At 42.1% G+C, this 21,405-nt stretch overlaps 1 protein-coding gene across 4 annotated transcripts in view; it reads right to left on the bottom strand.

Annotated features, from left to right (window-relative positions):
* Positions 1–21,405, bottom strand: part of KDM3B (lysine demethylase 3B) — a 66,364-nt gene that overhangs the window by 12,123 nt on the left and 32,836 nt on the right. For 3 of the 4 annotated variants that reach the window (XM_035014229.1, XM_035014232.1, XM_035014231.1), the window contains 8 exons: positions 19,605–20,841; positions 18,487–18,688; positions 14,568–14,782; positions 13,689–13,841; positions 5,448–5,555; positions 3,708–3,835; positions 2,099–2,375; positions 1,119–1,375 (listed from right to left, as the gene is read on the bottom strand). In XM_035014229.1, coding sequence (XP_034870120.1) covers positions 1,119–1,375; positions 2,099–2,375; positions 3,708–3,835; positions 5,448–5,555; positions 13,689–13,841; positions 14,568–14,782; positions 18,487–18,688; positions 19,605–20,841 — 2,577 coding nt within the window. The remainder of the gene's footprint in view (positions 1–1,118; positions 1,376–2,098; positions 2,376–3,707; positions 3,836–5,447; positions 5,556–13,688; positions 13,842–14,567; positions 14,783–18,486; positions 18,689–19,604; positions 20,842–21,405) is intronic. The other variant, XM_035014230.1, reaches the window with a different exon arrangement.

The raw sequence follows: 21,405 nt of genomic DNA, 5'->3' as shown, positions 1-21,405 counted from the left end.
CGGAAAAAACATGAAGTGCCAGGAAGACAGTTATGGAGGAGAATGGGAGTGTGATGGACTTTAAAAAAGGGTGATTTAAGAAGGCTTACAGGATGTGACATTTCAGGAGGGAGGAGACGAAACTCATGATGAAGCAAGCCTGTGGTTACATGGGAAAGTTCGTTCCAGGTGGAAGAAAAGGACAAGTGCAAAGGCTCTGAGGAGGGAGGCTGCCTGGTCCCATTCAGAGAACAAGAAGGTGGGGGTGGCCAGAGCAGCATGCACAAGGAGAGTGGTAGCTGAAGCCAGGGAAGAGCGGGGAAGACGCACGGATAGGGCTGGAGCCTTCCGGTCCACTGAAAGGACTCTGTTTACACTATGAGAGAAATAGGAAGCCCTCGAAGGACTTTAGGCAGAGCTGCCATAAATCATGGCAATGAGATCACTTATATTTTAAAAGACTCACTCTAGCTGCTGTGCTGACAACAGACTACAGAGTGCAGAAGGGAAGAAATAAAGGGGAACTATAAGGAGTTTACTACAAACACGCAGGAAAAGGGAGGATGTTGGCTCAGACCAGATGGGAAGTGGTGGAGCTGATGAGAAATGGGTGGACTCTGAATCCATTTTAAAGATCAAACTGAGGATGTGCTGGCAGATTAGATATGACATGTGAGAGACGACTCCAAGATTTCTGGCCAAGCAATGGGAAAAATGCAGATGCCCATGACCAAGAGAGGAAACTAAAGGAGAAGCAGGCTTATGGGCAGAAGAGGCAGGAATGTGGTCTTACACGCGTTAGGTTTGAGGTGTCTATTAGATATCCAAGAGAAGGGGGCATGGATGTATCGCCTAGGTTAAAAAAAAAAAAAATTAATGCCCATTATTGTCAAGAAAATAGTGATTTCTGCTGACTGAAAATTACAATGTCTCAATTTCTACTGACTTCTTAACATGGCACAAAAAGCTCACGATTTAAAAGGATCCCAAACATTCCCCAAACTCAATGTAAAGAAAGATCTTGTCAGCTGGACAGACAATGTACAGAATACAAGTTACCCATATACACTCTAACCCACTTATCAGATCTCTGATGGCTCTTCACTGGAAAAGGCTAGAGTTGTAGAAAAGACACTTACTGCTGAGGATGTAGAGAAGACCGGGGGGAAGGGTATGCCTGTGTCCAAGGGGGTCTGAGGAAGCTTTCCGGGCCCGGAGTGAAGGAGGTCTCGAAGGCTAGAGCCTTCGGTTTTGTTGTTGGAGGCAGTGGGACCCAGTAACAGACTGTTAAAAAGCTTTGGAGTCAACGGAGAGACCTTTGCAGTGGAGTTGAACGAGTCCAGCCCAAAGGGTGAATGAGACTCTTTACTGAGCACCGACCTCAGGGACCCTGCTTCTGTAAGGACATAACCGGGAATAGCATTAGGCATGATAAGGAACATCCAGCAGGCAAGTGACTCCTAAATATTAGCCAAGTGGTAAGGAGGAGAGACTTTCCCCTCCCTGCCTCGCAAGCTACATACGGTTTGTCTGGGTCAAGCCTGACCAGGTAGGACTATAGCAGGATCATGGCCAAGGAGAAGCTCTCCTACTTCTTTCCTTTCCCAGATCTGGATTTCAAACTTCCTCTTGTTCCCATCCATCTTTCATCTCCCTCGTTTGCTAAGACAGTGTTTCTGCAATGGGGTCTCCAGAACACTTGTACTGGAATCACCTAGAGTGATCACTAGAAATGGAGATTCTTGATCGTACTCTTAAGAGATTGTCATTTAATAGTTCTGGTGGGGCACAGGAATCTGCATTTTTAACAATTCCCCAGGTGACTCTTTGTGCCTACTGAAAATCAACCCTGGCTGCATAGCAGAACCACCTGGAAGCTTATTAAAAATCTACTGATTCTGACTAAAGAGGTCTGGGGGTAGAGCCCAGGCATGTGCCTTTTAAAAAAAGCTCCACTTCTAGAAAGAAAATGAAAGAGATTCCCTCATTTCATGTGATTAGCAAGAGAAAGCAAGCACCATGTTTCATAAATGTGGATGGTAATGTGTGAGTTTGAAGAATCCCGGAGTACCTTGAGTGTTCCACCCACAGACAGGGCAGAGGCTTATGTTTATCTCACCTTTTGTTTCCTCTTTAGCCTTCTGAGTTGCTAAGTCTGCCAACCAGTGCAGGGCCGAAGAGGGGGGAGCTGTGTCAGGGCAAGGGGGCCTGATGGCTTTTAGCTCACTATTGCTATTTGAAGTTGAACTCTCTGCTTTCAGAGCCTCATCAGATCTGACGTCAGTGCTGTCGGCTCTTGGAACATGGTCGGTCTCTGATGTTACTGCTGCAGGTCCTCCTCCGCCTGAGAAGGTGCTTTCACTTCCAGAAGAGGCACTAGGGTTTATGCTAGGAAGCTAAGCACAAAAGGCCAACGGTTAGAGTGCTATCCTTGCATAGGAAAAAAAAACACATAGTAAGGGCTGCTGATACTGAAAAAGTCTAGGAAAACAACATGAAATTGTCCCATAAACTGCTACTTCATTCATTCATTCATTCATTCATTCACCATATATTTAAGGAGTCCTACAATGTGACAGAAACTATGCTTGGTTCTGTGGAAAGAAGAGTGCACATAACAATAAATAATACAATATATTTTAAAATGTTATTAAACTATATTTATGTAGCATGCCTGAAGCTCAATTTCTGCAATGGCAAACAGGTGATTAGAACGTGACCTCATAAAGCTGTTCTGAGGATTAAATGAGATAGTATATGCCAAGAGCTCGGTATAGTGTTTGGCACACATAAATTCTCCATAAATGTTTATTGTTCTATTACTGAATTTTCCAGATGATTTGCTCTAATATGCTGAGTCTACTGAAAATATATCTTGAGATTCATCAGCCTTAATTCCTGTGCCTCCTACTGACCATATGTTAGTTGTGTTCTTGGAAAGCCCTCCAAATATAAGCAGGTAGGGGTGTGTGTGTGCGTGTGTGCATGTGTGTTTTTATTTTTTTTAAAGATTTTATTTATTTATTTGAGAGAGAATGAGAGAGAGAGAGCACACGAGAGGGGGGAGGATCAGAGGGAGAAGTAGACCCCCTGCTAAGCAAGGAGCCCGATATGGGACTCAATCCCGGGACTCCAGGATCATGACCTGAGCCAAAGGCAGTCGTTTAACCAACTGAGCCACCCAGGCGCCCTGCATGTGTGTTTTTAAAACAGCCTCTTGTTCAAAACAGTTACCATCGAACCGGAATGACCTCCACCTCTGACAGAGCAATGAGCAAACCACTGCCTCTCTGGAGGCCTGGCATTGTTTTCAGGGTAGAATGATCCCAGCTCAGCAGGCCAATCTTCATATTTCTGTCCTCAGTAACTAACATGACAAGGACAGGGACCATGCACACAGATAGGACTGCCTTCCTAGTAACATTTTCTATACTTCTCACCTACACAAGGACCCTGAAGTATAAATCTTGACAAGATGCAAAGAATTTCTTTGTGCTATTTATCAACCCAACCTGAACTGGTTTTAAAGATGAAGAGAAACTCATACCAGGCAGAGGGAATTCAAATCCCTTGAGTAGCTTTTTTGGGGCTCCCTCTAGAAACACTTCTCCATCCCCTAATTCCTCAGGTATCCTACAGTAACCTAGGACAACACAGGTGAAAATGGGGCATTTCCTGGTACTAAGAGGCGAAATTTCTCTCACTTATACCCACACATACCACTTTACCTGTGACATCCCATTGGTGACAGCAGGTCTCAATACAGATTTGTTCTGCCGACTAATACAAGGGCAGTTTGCTTTTATTCCCCACTTGCCCCGGGCAGCATGTACCATGTCTCCAATATTGTAAAGAGCTGGAAGAAAGACAGCAACAACAAAAGCCTCAGAACGTTTCATGTATTGTGCTAAGGATCTCATTTACATTATCTTCCTCAACCCTTACCACATTTCAATGAGGTAGTAGCTTTTACCCTTAAATTTTTTTTGAAAAATATTTTAATTAAAAAAAAAATTTTTTTTTTTACGATTTTATTTATTTGACAGAGAGAGAGAGAGAGCGCACACAAGCAGGGGGAGTGGGAGAAGCAGGCTCCCTGCTGAGCAGAGGCTTGATCCCAGGACCCTGGCATCATGAGCTGAGCCGAAGGTAGACACTTAACCGACTGAGCCACCTGGGCGCTCCTAAATTTATTTTTTAAGTAGGCTCCACACCCAGACCTCAAGACCCTGAGATTAAGAGTCACATGTTTTACTGACTAAACCAGCAAGGCACCCCTAAAGATTGTATTTTTTAAGTAATCACTACACCTAATATAAAGCTCAAACTCACAACCCCAAGATCAAGAGTCGCACACTGCACCGATTGAGCCAGCCAGGCGCCCCATACTCTCAATTTTTGATGATGAAACTGATACTCAGAGAAGTTTACGTCATTTGCTCAAGCACACATAGTTGGTAAATGGGAATACTAATAGTTTAACTGAGGTATACCTAGCTCTGAAGTTCTGTGCACTCTTAACTACTAAGCTACACTCCCTCTTCTAGTAAACATTAACAAGGTGACCTGCTGGAGAAACTCTAGGGTTAGATTCCTCAATGTTCGAGAGCATGTAAACATTTTGAATTGTATACTTGAGATTTATATGCTTTAAGTTATACCTAACTTAAACGTGGGGAAAAAACCAGACCAATGTAAACTTAATGCGAACATTTACAATCAATGCTTAGATCAGTAGGGAGCAGGCATCCTATCAGTGCACTGAGGGAACCCTTCTGCTTGGAAGCCCTGGGGTATAAGGATCCAAAGAGTGCTCCTGCCACAGCAGAGGAGAATACAGATAGTAGACTGACCATCTTCAATGTGTATGTGTTATCGGAAGTGTGGAAGCTGGAAACAGACTTATGGAGGAATCAGTGAAGTAAGCTGGGGCTGTGACATAAACACGACCATTCATTCCTACTGTTAAGCTGCCTTCTTCATGGATTCAAGAGGTCTGAGTAGCGTCAGCTGGATTTTTACAAACCTAAAATCAAGTCTTTCTGGAAACATGTGGGACTTCCTCTATTCTGATCCTGCCAACCACAGGAATGTACAATGTTATGTAGAAAAGCAACCAACTTCTCTAACCAGAAAGATGAGGCAAAGTGTGTGCACTGGCTGCATAAAATCTAACCGATATCTAACGATTCAAACGGTCAGAAAAATCTGGGGAGGCGTAACGAAAATCAGGCCAAGATAAACCATTTCACCAGATTTTATGGTGTGTGAATTATAACTCAAATTAAAAACACTTTTTTCCCCACCAAAATTTTTATTTTTAATATTTTAAAAAATGTTTATTTAAGTAATCTCTACACCCAATGTAGGGCTCAAACTCACAACCCCGAAATCAAGAGCCACCATTCCTCCAACTGAGCCAGCCAGGAGCCCCTGTTTCACCAAATTTAAAAAAGAACTCCCTTAACCTGTGCCAGGGATGATCTGTGTGGGCATGAGATTCTCTGGTTCATGGGACTGTCCCTTTGCACACTTCAACCAGGAGAAAACCTCTTCATCACCCATCTCTTCTGTCTCTGAAACAGAAATGAAATGACTTCATTTATTTTGCGAGGGTCACAAGATGTATCCTCCTTAGTGAGTAAGAGTTTCAGATCCTAAAGGCCAATTTTCTCATGGGCCAGAGAAGATAACGTCTAACTTTTTAAAAATCTGGCTCATTGTTTTATTGTTATCTATTGTATATACATACAAAAAATTTAACAATTTAAAGTGTGCACTTCAATGAATTTTGACAAATGTATACAATTGTATAAACACTACCACCATCATGATATAGAACATTTCCATCTCTCTTCCTGATGTTCCCTCAAGTCCTTTGCTTGTGGTCAAAAGCCTTTTCTTAACCTCTGGCCACCACTGATCAACTTTCTAATACTAATGTTTTGCTTTTTCTAGAATTTCATATAACTGGAAGCATACAGTATATAGTCATTTGTGTTGGGTTTCTTTCAGATAGCATGATTTGAGATTTATACATATTGTTCATGTATCAGTAATTCATTCCTTTTTATGGCTGAGTACTTTTCCATGGTATGGATATACTTTAAAAAAACAACAAAAACCCCTCATTCAACAGCTGGTGAACAGTTGGATTGTTTCCAATTTTGGGCTATTATGAATAAAGTTGCTATAAACATCCAAGGACAATCTTTTATGTGGACACGCTTTCATTTCTCTCATAAATACCTAGAAGGGGGATGCTGGGTCACATGGTACGTTTATGTTTAAATTTGTAAGAAATGGCCATACCAGGTTTTCCAAAGTGACGGTACCAATTTGCATTCCTACCAGCAATTTTAAGAGTTCTAGTTCCTCCACATCCTTGGCAACACTTGGTACTGTCAGTTTCTAAAATTCTAGCCTTCCAAGTGGATATTAGGGATTTTTCATTATGGTTTTAATTTTCCATTCATCTATCTTCTTTGATAAAGTATCTGTTCAAATCTTTTGCTCACTTAAAAATTGGGTTGTCTTCTTATTGAGTTATAAGAGGTCTTTACGGTGGATTCAAGTCCTTTAACAAATATGGAAGGCTTGCCTTTTGACTGTTTTTGAAGAGCAAAAACTTTCAAATTTGATAGCATTTTTTCTTTTGCTTTTTGTGTCCTATCTAAAAAATACTTATCCAACCCAAGGACACAAAGATCTTCTACTTTTTCCTTTTAGAGGTTTTTATAGTTTTAGCTTTTATGTTTAGGCCTATGATTTACTTAAGAGTTAACTTTTAATATATGGAGTGAGTAAAAATTAAGTTGGAGTATGAATACACAATTATTCCAGTACCATTTGTTGAAAGAACTATCTTTTCCCCACTGAATTACTGTGGCACCTTTGTCAACTAATCAATTGATTATATACGTGTGTATTATCTCTGTTCTATTGTATTACCACAGTGCCTTGATTCCTGTAGCTTTATAATAACTCTTAAAATGAAGTAGTTCAAATCCTCCAACTGCCTTTTCAAAATTGTTTTGATTATTCTAGTCCTTTGAATTTCATATAAATTTTAGAACCAGCTTGTCAATTTCTACAAAAAGGTCTACTGGGATTTTGATTTGAATTACATGTAATAGATTAATTTGGAAGAAGTAACATCTTAATACACAATCTTCTTTCCATGAATATGGCACATCTCTGCATTTATTTAGTCTTTTTTCATTTTTCTCAGCAATATGTTGCAGTTCTCAGTGTATGTGTTTTTTGCATTTTGACTAAATTTATCCCTACCCAATTCATGTTTTTTTGATGCTACCAGAAATAATACTGATTTAAAAATTCAAATTACTCGTTGACACCATACAGAAATAGAATTGATTTTTGTTGTGTTGAGTTTGTCCTGCAATCTTGCTAAACTCATATTTTAGTTCTTATAGCTTTTTTGTAGATTTCTTGGTTTTTTTTTTTTTTTTTTTTTTTTTGAAGTTTCCCCCAGCCAAATAATCTCTACATCTGGGGTGCCTGCCTGGCTCAGTCGGTAGAACACATGACTCTTGAAGTTGACTTGGGTTGTGAGTGTAAGCCCCACAGCGGGTGTAGAGATTACCTAAAAATAAAATATTAAAAAAAAAGACTACAAAGGTAAAAAAAAGAACAAATCTCTACACCCAACATGGGGCATGAACCCATGACCCTGAGATCAAGAGTAACACCTTCTTCTGACTGGGCCAGCCAGGCACTCTACTTGGTATTTTCTATATAGATGATCATGTCACCAGGAAATAAAAAAACATTTTACTTTGTTCCAGTCTATATGCCTTTTTGGGGGAGGAGGGGGTATGCTTTTATTTCTTCATGTGGACTAGTAACTTCAACTCAGTGGTGAATAGAAGTTATGAAAAGTAGACACCTTGCTTTGCTCCTGATCTCAGGGAGAAAAATTCAGTCTTTTGCATTATGTAAGATGTTCCTACCTATATCTATCTAGGTTCAGTGTTTTTCAACCTTTATTTCTTTATCACTCCCTCAAAGACCTTTTTAGACATTTTTTTTTTTTTGTAATTATGCTACCCACCCCAAGAAAACTGAATACAAGATACACTGTGTATCTGTTTATTTGTCCCATTTTTTGCTACATTTTCCTCCGTCTTTTGAATTAACTGCTTTTATGATTTGAGTTTGTCTCTACTTCTGGCTTATTTAGCTATATATACCTCTTAGTTATTGTTTGCTCTAGGGTTTGTAGTATCTCTAACTTAGCACAGTCTATCTTCAAATATCATACCACTCTTCACACACAGTGTGAGACCCTTATGAAACTATTCCTCCATTTCCCTTTCTTCTGTGCTGTTACTATGTATTTTAATTTTACATATATAATCAACCCCACATTACATTGCTACTTTTCCTTTAAACAGCTATCTTTTAAAAAGATTAAGAAAGTCTTTTATATGTACTCACATATTTATCACATAGGAAGTTTTTCATTCCTTTGTGTAAATCCGAATTCCCTTACTGTATCAATTGTTTTCCCTGAATAAAACTACCTTTGAGTGTGAATCTGCTGGGGATGATCTCTATCAGCTTTTCTTGGTCTGAAAAACTATTTCACTCTCATTTTTGAAAGATATTTTCAGTAGGTATGAATTTCAGGTTAAAAGGTTTGTTTTTAGGACTTGCAGATGTTCCATTGTCTTCGGGTAAACAGGGTTTCTGACAAGTTGGCTGTCATTCTTATCTTTGTTACTTTGTATATAATATGTTGTATTTTTTTTTCCTTCTTGTGATTTTCAGATTTTCTCTTTATCACTGCTTTTAAGTTAGGTGGGTTATGATGTGCTTTGGGTGGTTTTCTTAATGCTTCTTCTGTTTGAGATTGTTGGATTTGTGGTTTCATAGCTTTTTCATCAAATTTGGAAAATTTATGGCTCTATTTGTTTAGGTATTTTTTGTACCTGCCTTCCCACTGTTTCTCTTTCTGGAACTCCCAACAATTATATGTTTGGTAGACTGCCTGGTATTTCATATACTTCAACAAGGCACTCTTCAATTTATAAAAGTTTAAGTCTTTCTTCTCTCTGTGCTTAGTGTTGGTTTTCTACTGTTATGCCTAACTTCAGCTTCTTCTGCAGTGTCTCATTTGCTATTATCCCACCTAGTGTAATTTTTTTTGAGGTATTTATCATCCCTATATGATTCACTTGGGTCTCTCATGTATTTTGTTTCTCTACTCATCATGTTCATGTCTCCCTTTATGTCTTTCAATATATTTATATCATTTATAATAGCAGCTTTAAGGTCCTTTTACAGTAATTCTATCATCACTGTCATTTCTGGATTTGTTTCTATTGATGGTTTCTTTCCCCCAGATTATTGGTCATATTATCCTGCTTTTTTACATATCTGATTATGCTTTTATTTAAAAATTTTTTATTACTGAAGTATAGTTGACATATAATTGATATACTGAAGCAGTTTCAGGTTTACAACATAGTGATTTGACAATTCTATACATTACTCAATGCTCACCATGATAAATGTAGTTGCCATCTGTCACCATACAGTGTTATTACAACATTAATTACTATATTCCCCGTGCCATACTTTTCATCCCTGTGACTTATTTATTTTATCACTGGAACTCTGTACCTCTTAACCCCTCTCACCTATTTTGCTCACCTCCCACTGCTTCCCCTCAGGCAATCACTAGTCTGTTCTCTGCATTTATTTATGAGTTTACTTATTTGTTCATATTAGTTTTTATTTTTATTTTTTTTTTAATTATTATTTTTTAGAGAGAGCAAGAGCGTGCGACGGGGGTGGGGGAAGGGGGAGAGAATCTTTTTTTTTTTTTAAAGATTTTATTTATTTGGCAAGAGACATGGTGGAACACAAGCAGGGGGAGTGGGACGGGGAGAAGCAGGCTTCCCGCAGAGCAGGGAGCCCGATGTAGGGCTCAACCCCAGACCCTTGGGATCATGGCCTGAGCCTAAGGCAGATGCTTAATGACTGAGCCACCCAGGTGCCCGAGAGGGAGAGAAAATCTTAAGCAGTCTCCAAGCCCAGCGTAGAGCCTGACGTGGGGCACAGTCTCATGATCCTGAGATCATGACCTGAGCTGAAATCAAGAGTCGGACGCTTAACTGACTGAACCACCCAGGCACCCCTTTATTATTTTTTAATTAAAAAAATTTTTTCTTGGGCGCCTGGGTGGCTCAGTTGGTTAAGCGACTGCCTTCAGCTCAGGTCATGATCCTGGAGTCCCGGGATCGAGTCCCGCATCGGGCTCCTTGCTCAGCAGGGAGTCTACTTCTCCCAGTGACCCTCCCCCCTCTCATGCTCTCTCTCTCTCTATCTCATTCTCTCTCAAATAAATAAATAAAATCTTTAAAAAAAAAATTTTTTTTTCTTAGTCTCTACGCCCAATGTGGGGCTTGAACTCAGGTCCCCAAGATCAAGACTTGCACGCTCTACTGATGAGCCAGCCAGGTGCCCCTGTTTTGTTTTTTAGATTCCACACATAAGTGAAAAATACGGTATCTGTCTTTCTCTTATTTCACTTAGTGCAATACCCTGTAAGTCCACCATGTTGTTGCAAGTGGCAAGATGTCCTTTTTAATGACAGAGTAGTATTTCATTGTGGGTATGTAGGTGTATATGTGTATACACTACCTCCCCTTCTTCTTTATCCATTCATCTACTGATGGACACTTGGGTTGCTCCCATATCTTGCCTATTGTAAACAGCAATGCAGTAAACAGTGGGGTGATCTTTTTGAATTAGTGTTTCCATTTTCTTTGGGTAAATACCCAGTAGTGGAATTACTAGATCACATTTACATGTTTAATTTTTTTCAGAGACCTCCATACTGTTTTCCACAGTGACTACAGCAATTTACATTCCCACCAAGTGCATGGAGGGTTCCTTTTTCTCCATCCTCCCCAACACTTGTTATTTCTTGTCTTTTTGATATTAGCCATTCTGACACGTAGGATCTCATTGTGGTTTTGGTCTGCATTTACCTGATGAGAATAACGTGGAACATGTCTTCATGTGTCTGTTGGCCAGCCGTATGCCTTCTTTGAAAAAATGTCTATGCAGGTCCTCTGCCCATTTTTTAACCAGACAGGGTTTTTTTGAGTTAAGTTTTCTATATAGTTTGGATATTAACCCTTTATTGGATATATCACTTGCAAATATCTTCTTCCATTCAGAAGGCTGCCTTTTCGTTTTGTTGATGGAAGTTTCCTTTGCTGTGGAAAAGCTTTTTATTTTGGTATAGTCCCAATAGTTTATTTTTTTGTTTCCCTTGCCTGAAAAGACATATCCTGAAAAATGTTGCTAAGGCCAGTGCCCAAGAGATTACTGCCTGTGTTTTCTTACAGGTGTTTTATGGTTTGGGGTCTCACATTATTAATACATTTTGAGTTTATTTTTCTGTATGGTGTAAGAGAGTGGTCTGGTTTCATTCCTTTGCAAGTAGCTGTCCAGTTTTCCCAGCAGCATTTACCATAGAGACTCATACCTGATTTTTCTTTAAGTCAACTCTATCCCCAGTGTGGGGCTCAAACTCACGACCCTGAGATCAAGAACTGCATGCTCTAGTGACTGAGCCAGCCAGGTGCCCCCTGATTATTCACGACTGAATGCAGAGTTTTTTGACTTTAATGCTTCAGAGTACTGGATTTTGTTGTAATCCTTTAAAGAGTGTTTGGTTTTAGTCTGGTGCATAGCTGAGTAGCCTGCAGATCAGTTTGATCCTTCCAAGGCTTGCTTTACACTATGTTATCTCCAGAGCAGCCTTTATTCTGGGACTATATTAGTCCCACTGTCAAAGTATGACTCTTCTGGACTCTACCCAATATCTTTCCACTCTGGTTGGTAGCAATACAAATGGTAACTTGTGGAAATTATTAAGTCAATTGCTTTCTGAGGTTCCTTTTTGGACCTCACAGAGTTTTACCTCGTATATGTGCAGATCACTATATAGCCAAAAACTGAGGTGACCTCTCTGCAGACCTCTGGTGTTCTCTCTGTGAAGCTCTAATGTCTTCAGCACACTGCCTTACTCTTCTCAGACTCTGATCTCTGTCTCAGCTCAGTGAGATTGCCAGATGGTTTAGTTGCTCTTCCCTCTACTGCAGCCTGGAAATTGCCTGCAGGCAGGAAACTGGTGAAATTGTAGGATTTGCCTTGGTTCTTCCCTGCTCTTAGAGATCACAGGCTCATACTGCCTGCTGTCCAATGTCTAAAACCATGGTTTCATATATTTAGTCTGGTTTTCTTGTTTATGGCAGGAGGGCAATTCCTGTGGAAGTTAATCTTTCATGGGCAGAAGTAGAAGATCTAACAGCTACATAACACACAGTACGTAGTGGATGTCAGGCCCTGTGATAACCACTTTAAATACAATATCTCATTTAATCCTCACAACAATACTATGAGAGAAGTACTCATATTACCTTTGTTTTATAGGTAAGGAAATTGAGACTCTGAGGGATTAAGAAATTAGCCCAAGATACCACAGTTGGTGTAATAAGATGTGAAAGTAGGTTTCAGATCACAGTAGCATAAGCTCTAAACCACTGTGTTCCAATGGTTGCATAGAACCTCCAAATAAGGAGGTTAAGGGGCAAGAAAGTTTTCAGATAAGTAGTAAGATAAAGCAAGGACAAAAGGAAGCAAAGATCTGAATAGTCATTTTTCCAAAAATAAACCAATTAAGAGAGCCAATAAGCACATGAAAAGATGCTCAACACCATTAGTCATCAGGGAAATGCAAATCAAAATCACATAATGAGATAGGGAGTCCTTCCTAGCCACTATGATGGCTGTAACCAAAAAGGCAGACAGTAATAAGTGTTGGCAAAGGGGAAAAACTGGAACCCTTGTTACTTTGGAATACAATTCGACAGTTCCTGAAAGGGTTAAACACAGAACTGCCATATAGCCCATCAATTCCACTCTAAGCATATACTCGAAAGAACTGAAAACCTATGCTCACACAAAAAACCTGTACACAAATGTTCATAGTGGTACTTTTCATAATAGCTCAAAATGGAAACAACCTACTTGTCCATCGACTACTGAATGGATGAACAAAATGTAGTATATCCATACAATGGAGTATTATTTGGCAATACAAAAGAATGAGTTAATGATACATGCTATAACGTGGATGAAGCTTTCAAACAGTATGCTGAAGTGCAAGAGGTCAAAGAAGGCCAAATACTGTATGATTCCATTTACAGGACATGTACAGAACAGGTAAATCTACAGAGATGAGACAGTAAGTAGATTAATGGTTACCAAGGGCTGAGCAGAGGGAGAAACAGAGCTACTGCTAATGCATACATCATTTCTTTTTGGAGCGACCACAGTGAAATCTGATAGTGAAAATGGTTGCACAACCTTGAGAAGATACTAAAAACTTTTGAATTGTACATTTTAAAAGGGTGAATTATATCTCAATAAAAATGTTATTAAAAAAAAAAGAAAAACACAACAAGGGAAGGTGAAGAATAACCCTTCTTGGCTTCTTTTAGCCTACCCAGTCAGGTGGAATATTGGCAACTGTTAAAGCCTCACGATGCAACAAAAATGAGGGAAGCTAAGCAGTTCAAGAGGGGGCACAAACCCATTCTGGCTTCAAGTCCCATACCTCCAATGACAGGTTACCTTTAGAACTGAACAGGACAATATTTGCTCACCACTGCGTGGACGGCTTTTTCTGAGCCTGTAACAGTCAAGGCAGACCCCAAATCCACATTTGCGACAAACCCAGTGGATGTTGAAGAGAGTTGTTTCACATACGTCACACATCTCCCGTACACCACGCACTGCTCGCTTCCATGCCACTTTCTCTGGTGGAAAAGAGGAAGAGGAATATTGTTGACACTGATCATCGTGAGTAACAGCAAAAGACCCCAGATCCACTGACTGCTACGTGCACTGTTTTGTCCAGCAATAAAACTCAAAGATGTAAGAAGTTAGTGTTTCTATAAATGTTAAGAGAAAGAAAATGGATGGAATTGCTAATATTTCTGAACAAGTGTCAATGAAAATAAATGCCCCATGTTGTTACTTAAGATACTGTAAAAATTTCGATTTGGGGGAGTTTGAAGTAAGAGGATTCTTCACCTGAAACGTAGGGAGTAATTTCATAGTAGAATTTTCCTTGGGTACTTTATTCCACAGACATGAAATATCATAAATGTCTGAATAATGGTGGGTTCTAGGTGTGAAACACAGTACCCAGTGGCACTTCATCTATTCACAAACCATATAATATCACTAATACAAATTGGTTCAAAGGAAACTGAAAATATTCAGAGTGACCCAAACCCAGACAGGGATCAAGGAAGCAATAAAGTCTGCTGGATACAGTTAGGGCCTCAGCTACTTAGTTTGCTATAAAGAAAAGTCTTATCAGTCTTAATTCATCCAGAGAAAATGCCATCTGCCACTCTGCTACTCTGCCAACCAAAACATTTCCACCCTATTTGACACAACACATTCCTCCTTTAAGCAACAGAAAATGAAAGTTCTCAAGCAGGAGTGCCTGGAAAACAAGCAAGAGGGTGTCTTACGGTGTGGCTCCACCATCATCATGGCCTCCTTCTCGGACATCACGAGCTGGCAGAACTGGTCCCCAACGTTGGCCAGGATGTATTTTGAGGTTTCTAGGTCTATCCCTTCTGCTAGGGAGGAAGAGGGAATCCACAGGTTCATGGCATCAGGGTCACTTTGCTGGGGACTCAGAAACCCCTCTACACGGAGTACCCCCTTCCGAGTGAAGATCAACCTGAGATGGGAAGGTAGATAGTCAAATACATGGTAAAAGGCAGCAGCCATGCAAACTAATACACATCGAAAACCCTAGGAGCTAGAAACATTAAAGGGACTTAAAAGCAATCAGCGTGCATTAAGAATTTTCACCCTGGAGGGCACCTGGCTGGCTCAGTTGGAAGGGCATCCAACTCTTGATCTTGGGGTTATAAGTCCAATCCCCAAACTGGGTGTAGACATACTTAAAAACAAAAAAACCCCAAAACATTTCCACCCTATTTGACCAACACAGTATGTATTCTCTGCACTAGCAGAAAGACTTGTGAACAGTTAGTATGTCTGCGTTCTTTAAAAAGCTGTCCTCAGGGGATGCCTGGGTGGCTCAGTCAGTTAAGTGTCTGCCTTCAGCTCAAGTCATGATCCCAGGGTTCTGGGATTGAGCCCCACATCAGGCTCCTTGCTCAGTGGGGAGCCTGCTTCTCCCTCTGCCTGCCGCTCCCCCTGCTTGCGCTCTGACAAATAAATAAATAAAATCTATTAAAAAAAAAAAAAAGCTGTCCTCAGAAATGCCTTTCAGTTTGTCCATCCTCCTGTTCCACCTGTGCACCCACACCACTGAACGTGACCAGAGGAAACCAGCCACACTCAGTGGCTCAGCCATACTTGAAATTCGTATCTACCTATCGTCAGGTAAGCCCTTCATGTTGCTTCCCAGTCACAAGTTTCCTGGTGCACAGTCACGCTCCTAGATGCCTGTTTCAGATCCTCACTTCTTTTCTAACCTCTAGTATAATTCTCCCCATGAGGACCTTGCTATGTATTCCACTGAGAAAATACAAAGAGCCAGAACAGATGCCCCACAAGTTCCCTCCACCATACTACCACGCCTTCCTGCAACTGGGCCCATGTTCCATCCGACCTGCTGCTGCTAGGAATGAACTAGTTCCCAGCCAAGACCTCTCTCTCCACCTATGCTCTACATCCTATCCTCTTACACAGGCATCACACCACATATTCTCTTTTCTACATCATCTGTTTTCCTCCCTACTGAATCATTCTTGTAAACTTGCTAGCTCAAAAATCCTCTAAAACATTTCTATCTCAAAAATCCTCTCAATCCCACACCCTCCTGCATTTATTTGTTTTTAAGAGCAGCATTTCTTGAGAGTTGTCTATACTGACTGTCACCACTTCCTCTTCCCTTTAATTTTCTCTTCATCCAATCCTACCAGGCTTTCCCTCACCAACACACCAAAACTGTTTTTGACAAGGTCGTTCCCCCCATTAAACCCAATGGTCACTTTCAGTCCTCATCTGACCTGACCCAATCCCCAGTATTTGCCACAGTTCATTATTCCTTCCTGGAAATGCTTTCTTCACTTGCCTTCCAGGACACCTTACTGGCTTTTTCTTCTCAACCTCCTTTACTAGCTCCTCCTCACCTTTCCAGTCTCTCAATGTTGGAGAACACCAGGATTGATTGGTCCTAGGAATGCTCTCTTCTCTATCTACACCTGGACTCCTTCCATGATCTCAAGTAGACACACAGCTTTATTTTTTTTTTTTTAAGATTTTATTTATTTATTTGACAGAGAGAGAGAGAGAGAACACAAGCAGGAGGAGTGGGAGAGGAAGAAGCAGGCTCCCCACCAACCAGGGAGCCGGACATGGGGCTCAATCCCAGGACCCTGGGATCATGACCTGAGCTGAAGATAGACGCTTAACCGACTGAGCCACCTAGGCGCCCCGACACACAGCTTTAAATACCTGGTGATATTCAAATTTTTAACCTCCTGCCTGGACATCCCCCCTCAACTCCAGAGCCGAGTTTCCAGCTGCCCTTTCAACATCTCCATCTAGAAATCTAATAGGCATCTCAAATTTAACAAGCCCAAATTAAAAGTTCCCATTTTTGTCCCCAAACCTGCTTCTCCCTGAGAAATCTTATCGGTAATAGGTCAAAAGCTGTAGAATCATCTTTGACTCCATTCCTTCTTTCATACTCCTCATTTAACCCACCAGAAAATCATATGAGTACTCCCTTCAAAATATATCTTTTTTTTTCTTTTTTTAAAGATTTTTACTTATTTGACAAAGAGAGAGAGAGAGGGAGAGAGCAAGCACAAGCAGGGGGAGTGGCAGGCAGAGGGAGAGGGAGAATCAGGCTCCCTGATAAGCAGGGAGCCAAACGTGAGGCTTGATCTCATGATCCTGGGATCATAACCTGAGCCGAAGGCAGACACTTAACAGATTGAGCCACCCAGGGACCCACTCAAAATATATCCTTAATCCAACCAGACTCATCACTTCCATCACTAGGCCACCATCATTTCTCACCTGGGTAATTCCAACAGCCTCCTTATTTCTCTGTGTTTCTACCTTTGCCTCAATATAATCTATTCTCAAGAAGGCAATTACAGCGATCCTTTAAAACATTCCTCAGTGTCCCTCATCAGCTCAAAACCTTCAATGACTTCTCTTTCAGCACAAAAGCCAAGGCCCTTAGAGTATTCCTTTAAAATATAGACCCATTGTTAACTCTGTGACCTCAACTCCTCGCCCCCACTCTCTCCTTTAGCCACCCTAGCTCCACAAACACATCAGGAATATTCCAGCCTCGGACAGTTGCTCTTTGTGCCCTCTACCTGGAATGCTTGTCTCCCAGAAAAATGTGTGGACCACTCCTTCACCTCCTTCAGGTCTTTACTCAAATCTCACTTTCTAAAATCATCCTATTTATTTATTTTTTAAGATTTTATTTATTTATTTGACAGAGAGAGACACAGCAAGAGAGGGAACACAAGCAGGGGGAGTGGGAGAGGGAGAAGCAGGCTTCCCGCAGAGCAGGGAGCCCGACGCGGGGCTCGATCCCAGGATCCTGGGATCATGACCTGAGCCGAAGGCAGACGCTTAACGACTGAGCCACCCAGGCGCCGCTAAAATCATCCTATTTAAACTGTAGCCTCTCTTAACCTCCCCTTACTTCAATCCTCTTTCCTGTCTTTATTTTGCTCATAGTTATTATCAGCTAACATGCCATGTATTTAATCTTTTTTCCTTATTTATAGTCTGACTCCTCAGCAAACCTCTAAGGGCTGATCTTTATGGTTTTATACTGTTTAACCCTCAGTGCCCACAACAGTGGCTGGCACACAGTAAGTGCTCAGTAAATATCTGCTGAATGAGTGATCCACACTACATGGATAAACCATTTGGATTTATTTTAAAAATGAAGAATTCCCGAAAGATCATTTAGAAGAAATTCTAAGTTTATCAAGCAGAAGGAAAGTGACTAAATACCAGCTGTTTGGTAAAAGCCGGGGACCTTCCCCGGATTTGTCAGTTATCTCTATTTCAAAGACACTTGCCATTATCTCCTAATCTTCCTTCCCCTTCTCTCAGAGACTCAAGTTACTTTAGCACCGAAAAGTGGTCAGGCAGATCCATACTACAACATGGCATCCTTCTGCTTATATGACTGGTTTCAAATGGAACCCAAGTTAGGAATAACTCAACGAAGCTCAGGGGCCAGCAGCTGACACTGTTCACCTTCAATTCCCTGGGACAAAGCCACAAGTCACTTCACAATCCAAACACCTGAGTGGCCCCTATGGCAGAGCCTCAGCGCAAAGGGGTTAAGGAAAACAAGGAAAAGGTGTGAGGTTCAGAGAAAGAGTGAGAAATGGAAACTGGGAAGGAGACGGAGACGGGTGTGGGTACCTCCGGAAGTGAAAGAAGCGGCAGGCCACAGTAGAATCATCTTGCTCCTGTTCTTTAAACTTCCGATACCGCTCCAGGCGGCACTCCCGACACTTGTGTAGATGAGGGGCTACGTTGATGCAGGACCCATCCTGCAGGAAGGGCTCTCCAGACTGCTTCAGCTTCTTCACCTTGCTCACATCTTTCAGCACTGACTGGCCAACTGTGGCAAGGGAAGGGGGAGAAACGGTTGGTCATGACTGGTATTAATGAGACCCTATAACATGACCCACCTGGGGATGCATTCTTGTCCTGACCTGGCTCATTCCTCCTTGCCATGGCTGGGCTTGTGCCTATCAGGTCCATCCTTGACAGAAAGGGAGGGAGCAAAGAGGCTTCAACTGGAAGCTAAGGACCATGGAGAGAATTTGTGGGAAGTGTCCCATTATGAGCAAACAACTCTGGCATGGGTGAGGAAAACCCAAGAAGGCAGAAGGTAGCCACTTGCCTCAGGCCTCCGGGGATATAACTGTTCTACTAATCAACAACTCCTGTGCCCCCATGGGATACCAGTTACTAAAGACAACAGTTACTTTTACCATTCACCTTTCTCTTAGATACTTGCCCTTACACAATTCTGGACCATAACCTCACAGCATAGGAGTTAATGGCTTTTGGAAGAGGTGTTAAAACTTTATATATGTAACAGAGAGAAGCAAATTTGAGGGGTGATTCTTTTTGCTTAAGTAAGTCTATGAAAGGCTGCTATGTGAGAACAGAGTCCAGTACTCAGTAACTCCTCTAAAGTAAATTAAAGAGGATGGGCCAAAGAGAAGTAGAAAGGGATGAGAAAAACACCAGGAAGAGCTCCTGTGCAAAAGGAGTATCAAGGGTTCTTGTCTGTGGAATTATTACACAGGTAGATATCCCTCTTTAGTAATGCTGCTGGGTTAGATGCAATCCTGCCCTGAACCAAAAGGTCTGATGAGGGGCCTCTACTGGGCCCTTCTGGGCATGTTATTCTACATGATTATAGAACTTTCCATCAAAGAAAGGGCTTCTGCTGCCCAACAGCACAACAGGCAGGCATTCAAGGCTAGTGCCCGAGCCAAGCCAATGGATAACCCCAGCAAGATCACCTTTCAGGGGGGCGGTCCGCGGCCGGCCCTTTGGGGCCTGCTTCCCTTTGCCTTTGCCCAGCAATAGCTCAGCACTTCGCTCCCCATTGGGGCCCAACTTCCCCATTAGGTGCTCTGGAATCCCCTTCAGGCCAGTCTTGGCCTGCAGCTGCTCCTCAGAATCGCTCAAATCTGACAGGTCACTGTTGGTACTGGAGTCCGAGTCCTGTCTGCAAGCCAAGCTTCGCTCATCCAGTGAGAACCTTTTCACAGCTTCAAAAGGAGCTTTGTTCTCCTGTGAAAAATCTGCTGGGGAGGACAGAAAGCTGCCTGAGTGCCTGCCAAAGACGTTACTAAAGGTTTTGAGGAGGGGATTGTCCTGCTGCCCAGGCCCCACAGTTGGCCTCTCCTCTGTGGGGCTGGAGGAGAGAGTAGGCATCTCAATGGGCTGGGTGAGGCTGCTGGTGGGCGAGCTGGAGCGGCCATTCCCCATGGCAGAGAGGCTCGGACCTCCGGTGGTAAGAGCTGAGCCCAGAACACCAGACACCAGTTTAGAGGAGTCAGTTGTGATGAAGAGGGTTTTCTTCTTTGCTAAAGATGCTGAATCTGTAGAGGAGTGAGCCTCGGGCCAGCTGGGTGCGGCCTTCGAGGTGACAGTGGTAGCAGAGGAAGAGCTACCTGATGCCTGAGATGCAAAGCTGCTGAAAGGGCTATGTTCAACTTTCTCCACAAATGCAAGGAAAGGGTTAGAGGGCTCTTCTCGGGACAGTTTAGGGGGCTGTAAAAATAGATTTTCATGACTCTCCGGGGTGCGGGCATTTAGGAGGCTCCGTGGGAAGGCTGGTGTGAGGGTGGGCATGGACTCTGTTGGCACCTTCCGATCCACAGAGCTGCCAGCCTTAGAGCCTGATTTAGTGTCTGCGCCGAGAGTGGATCTGCCTTTACACAGGCTCTCAAGGCTTTGTTTGAATGAGTCTCGACTGGAGGAATCATCAGCCAAACTCTCTGAAACGGTAGTGAAGTAGTTACTGGTGGGTAAAGTTTGGGACATGCATTGAAAAAACAAGTTTTTGGAGAGATCAGAGTCTTTCTGAGACTCTGGTGCAGAGCTACAGCCAAAAGAGAAGCCCAAAGGTTTGTTCTCTGTGGCTAGAACCCCATTGGACTGGCTCCTTCCACTTCCAAAAGTCAAAGGTTGTGATGAACTTGGGAGAGATGCTCCAAATCCAGAAGAGGCCAGAACAGTAGTTCTTGAATTCTGAAAAGAAGACAGCCCGAGTTAATGATGCTGCTTTCTCTTGACAACCTCTTTTCTGGACTTAGGCCAATGCTTCTTGTGGGTCAAATCAACTTTTCTCTCCTACAATTCCATGAAAACTGCCCTTACAGGGTCACCTGGGTGGCTCCGTCGTTAAGTGTCTGCCTTTGGCTTAGGTCATAATCCCAGGTCCTGGGATCAGCCCCACATCAGGCTCCCTGCTCAGTGGGGAGCCTGCTTCTCCCTCTCCCTCTGCCCCTGCTTGTGTTCCTGCTCTCTCTCTCTCTGTGTGAAAATAAATAAATAAAATCTTAAAAAAAAAAAAGAAAAAACCTGCTCTTCTAAGTACAGCTCACATTAAGGAAGCATTAGGCATTAAGGAAGAAACCTGCCACAGACCATACAGAGGGCATCTTTAACACGGTGAGCTAGAGATAGCAGGATGTCATTCATCCTGCCACTCCCTTGGTTATTGGCCACCTGGCTATCATAGCACTAGGAGGCTGTGTAGGCTTCTTAGTTTCTATTTGGAAAAGAAGATTCTACCAGGAATTGGGAGAAAAG

This window comes from Mirounga leonina, unplaced genomic scaffold (assembly GCF_011800145.1).
Source record: "Mirounga leonina isolate KUSES-001 unplaced genomic scaffold, KU_Mleo_1.0 Mir_168, whole genome shotgun sequence".
In the NCBI taxonomy this organism is placed as follows: domain Eukaryota; kingdom Metazoa; phylum Chordata; class Mammalia; order Carnivora; family Phocidae; genus Mirounga; species Mirounga leonina.
This window is presented reverse-complemented; position numbering and strand designations above follow the sequence as displayed.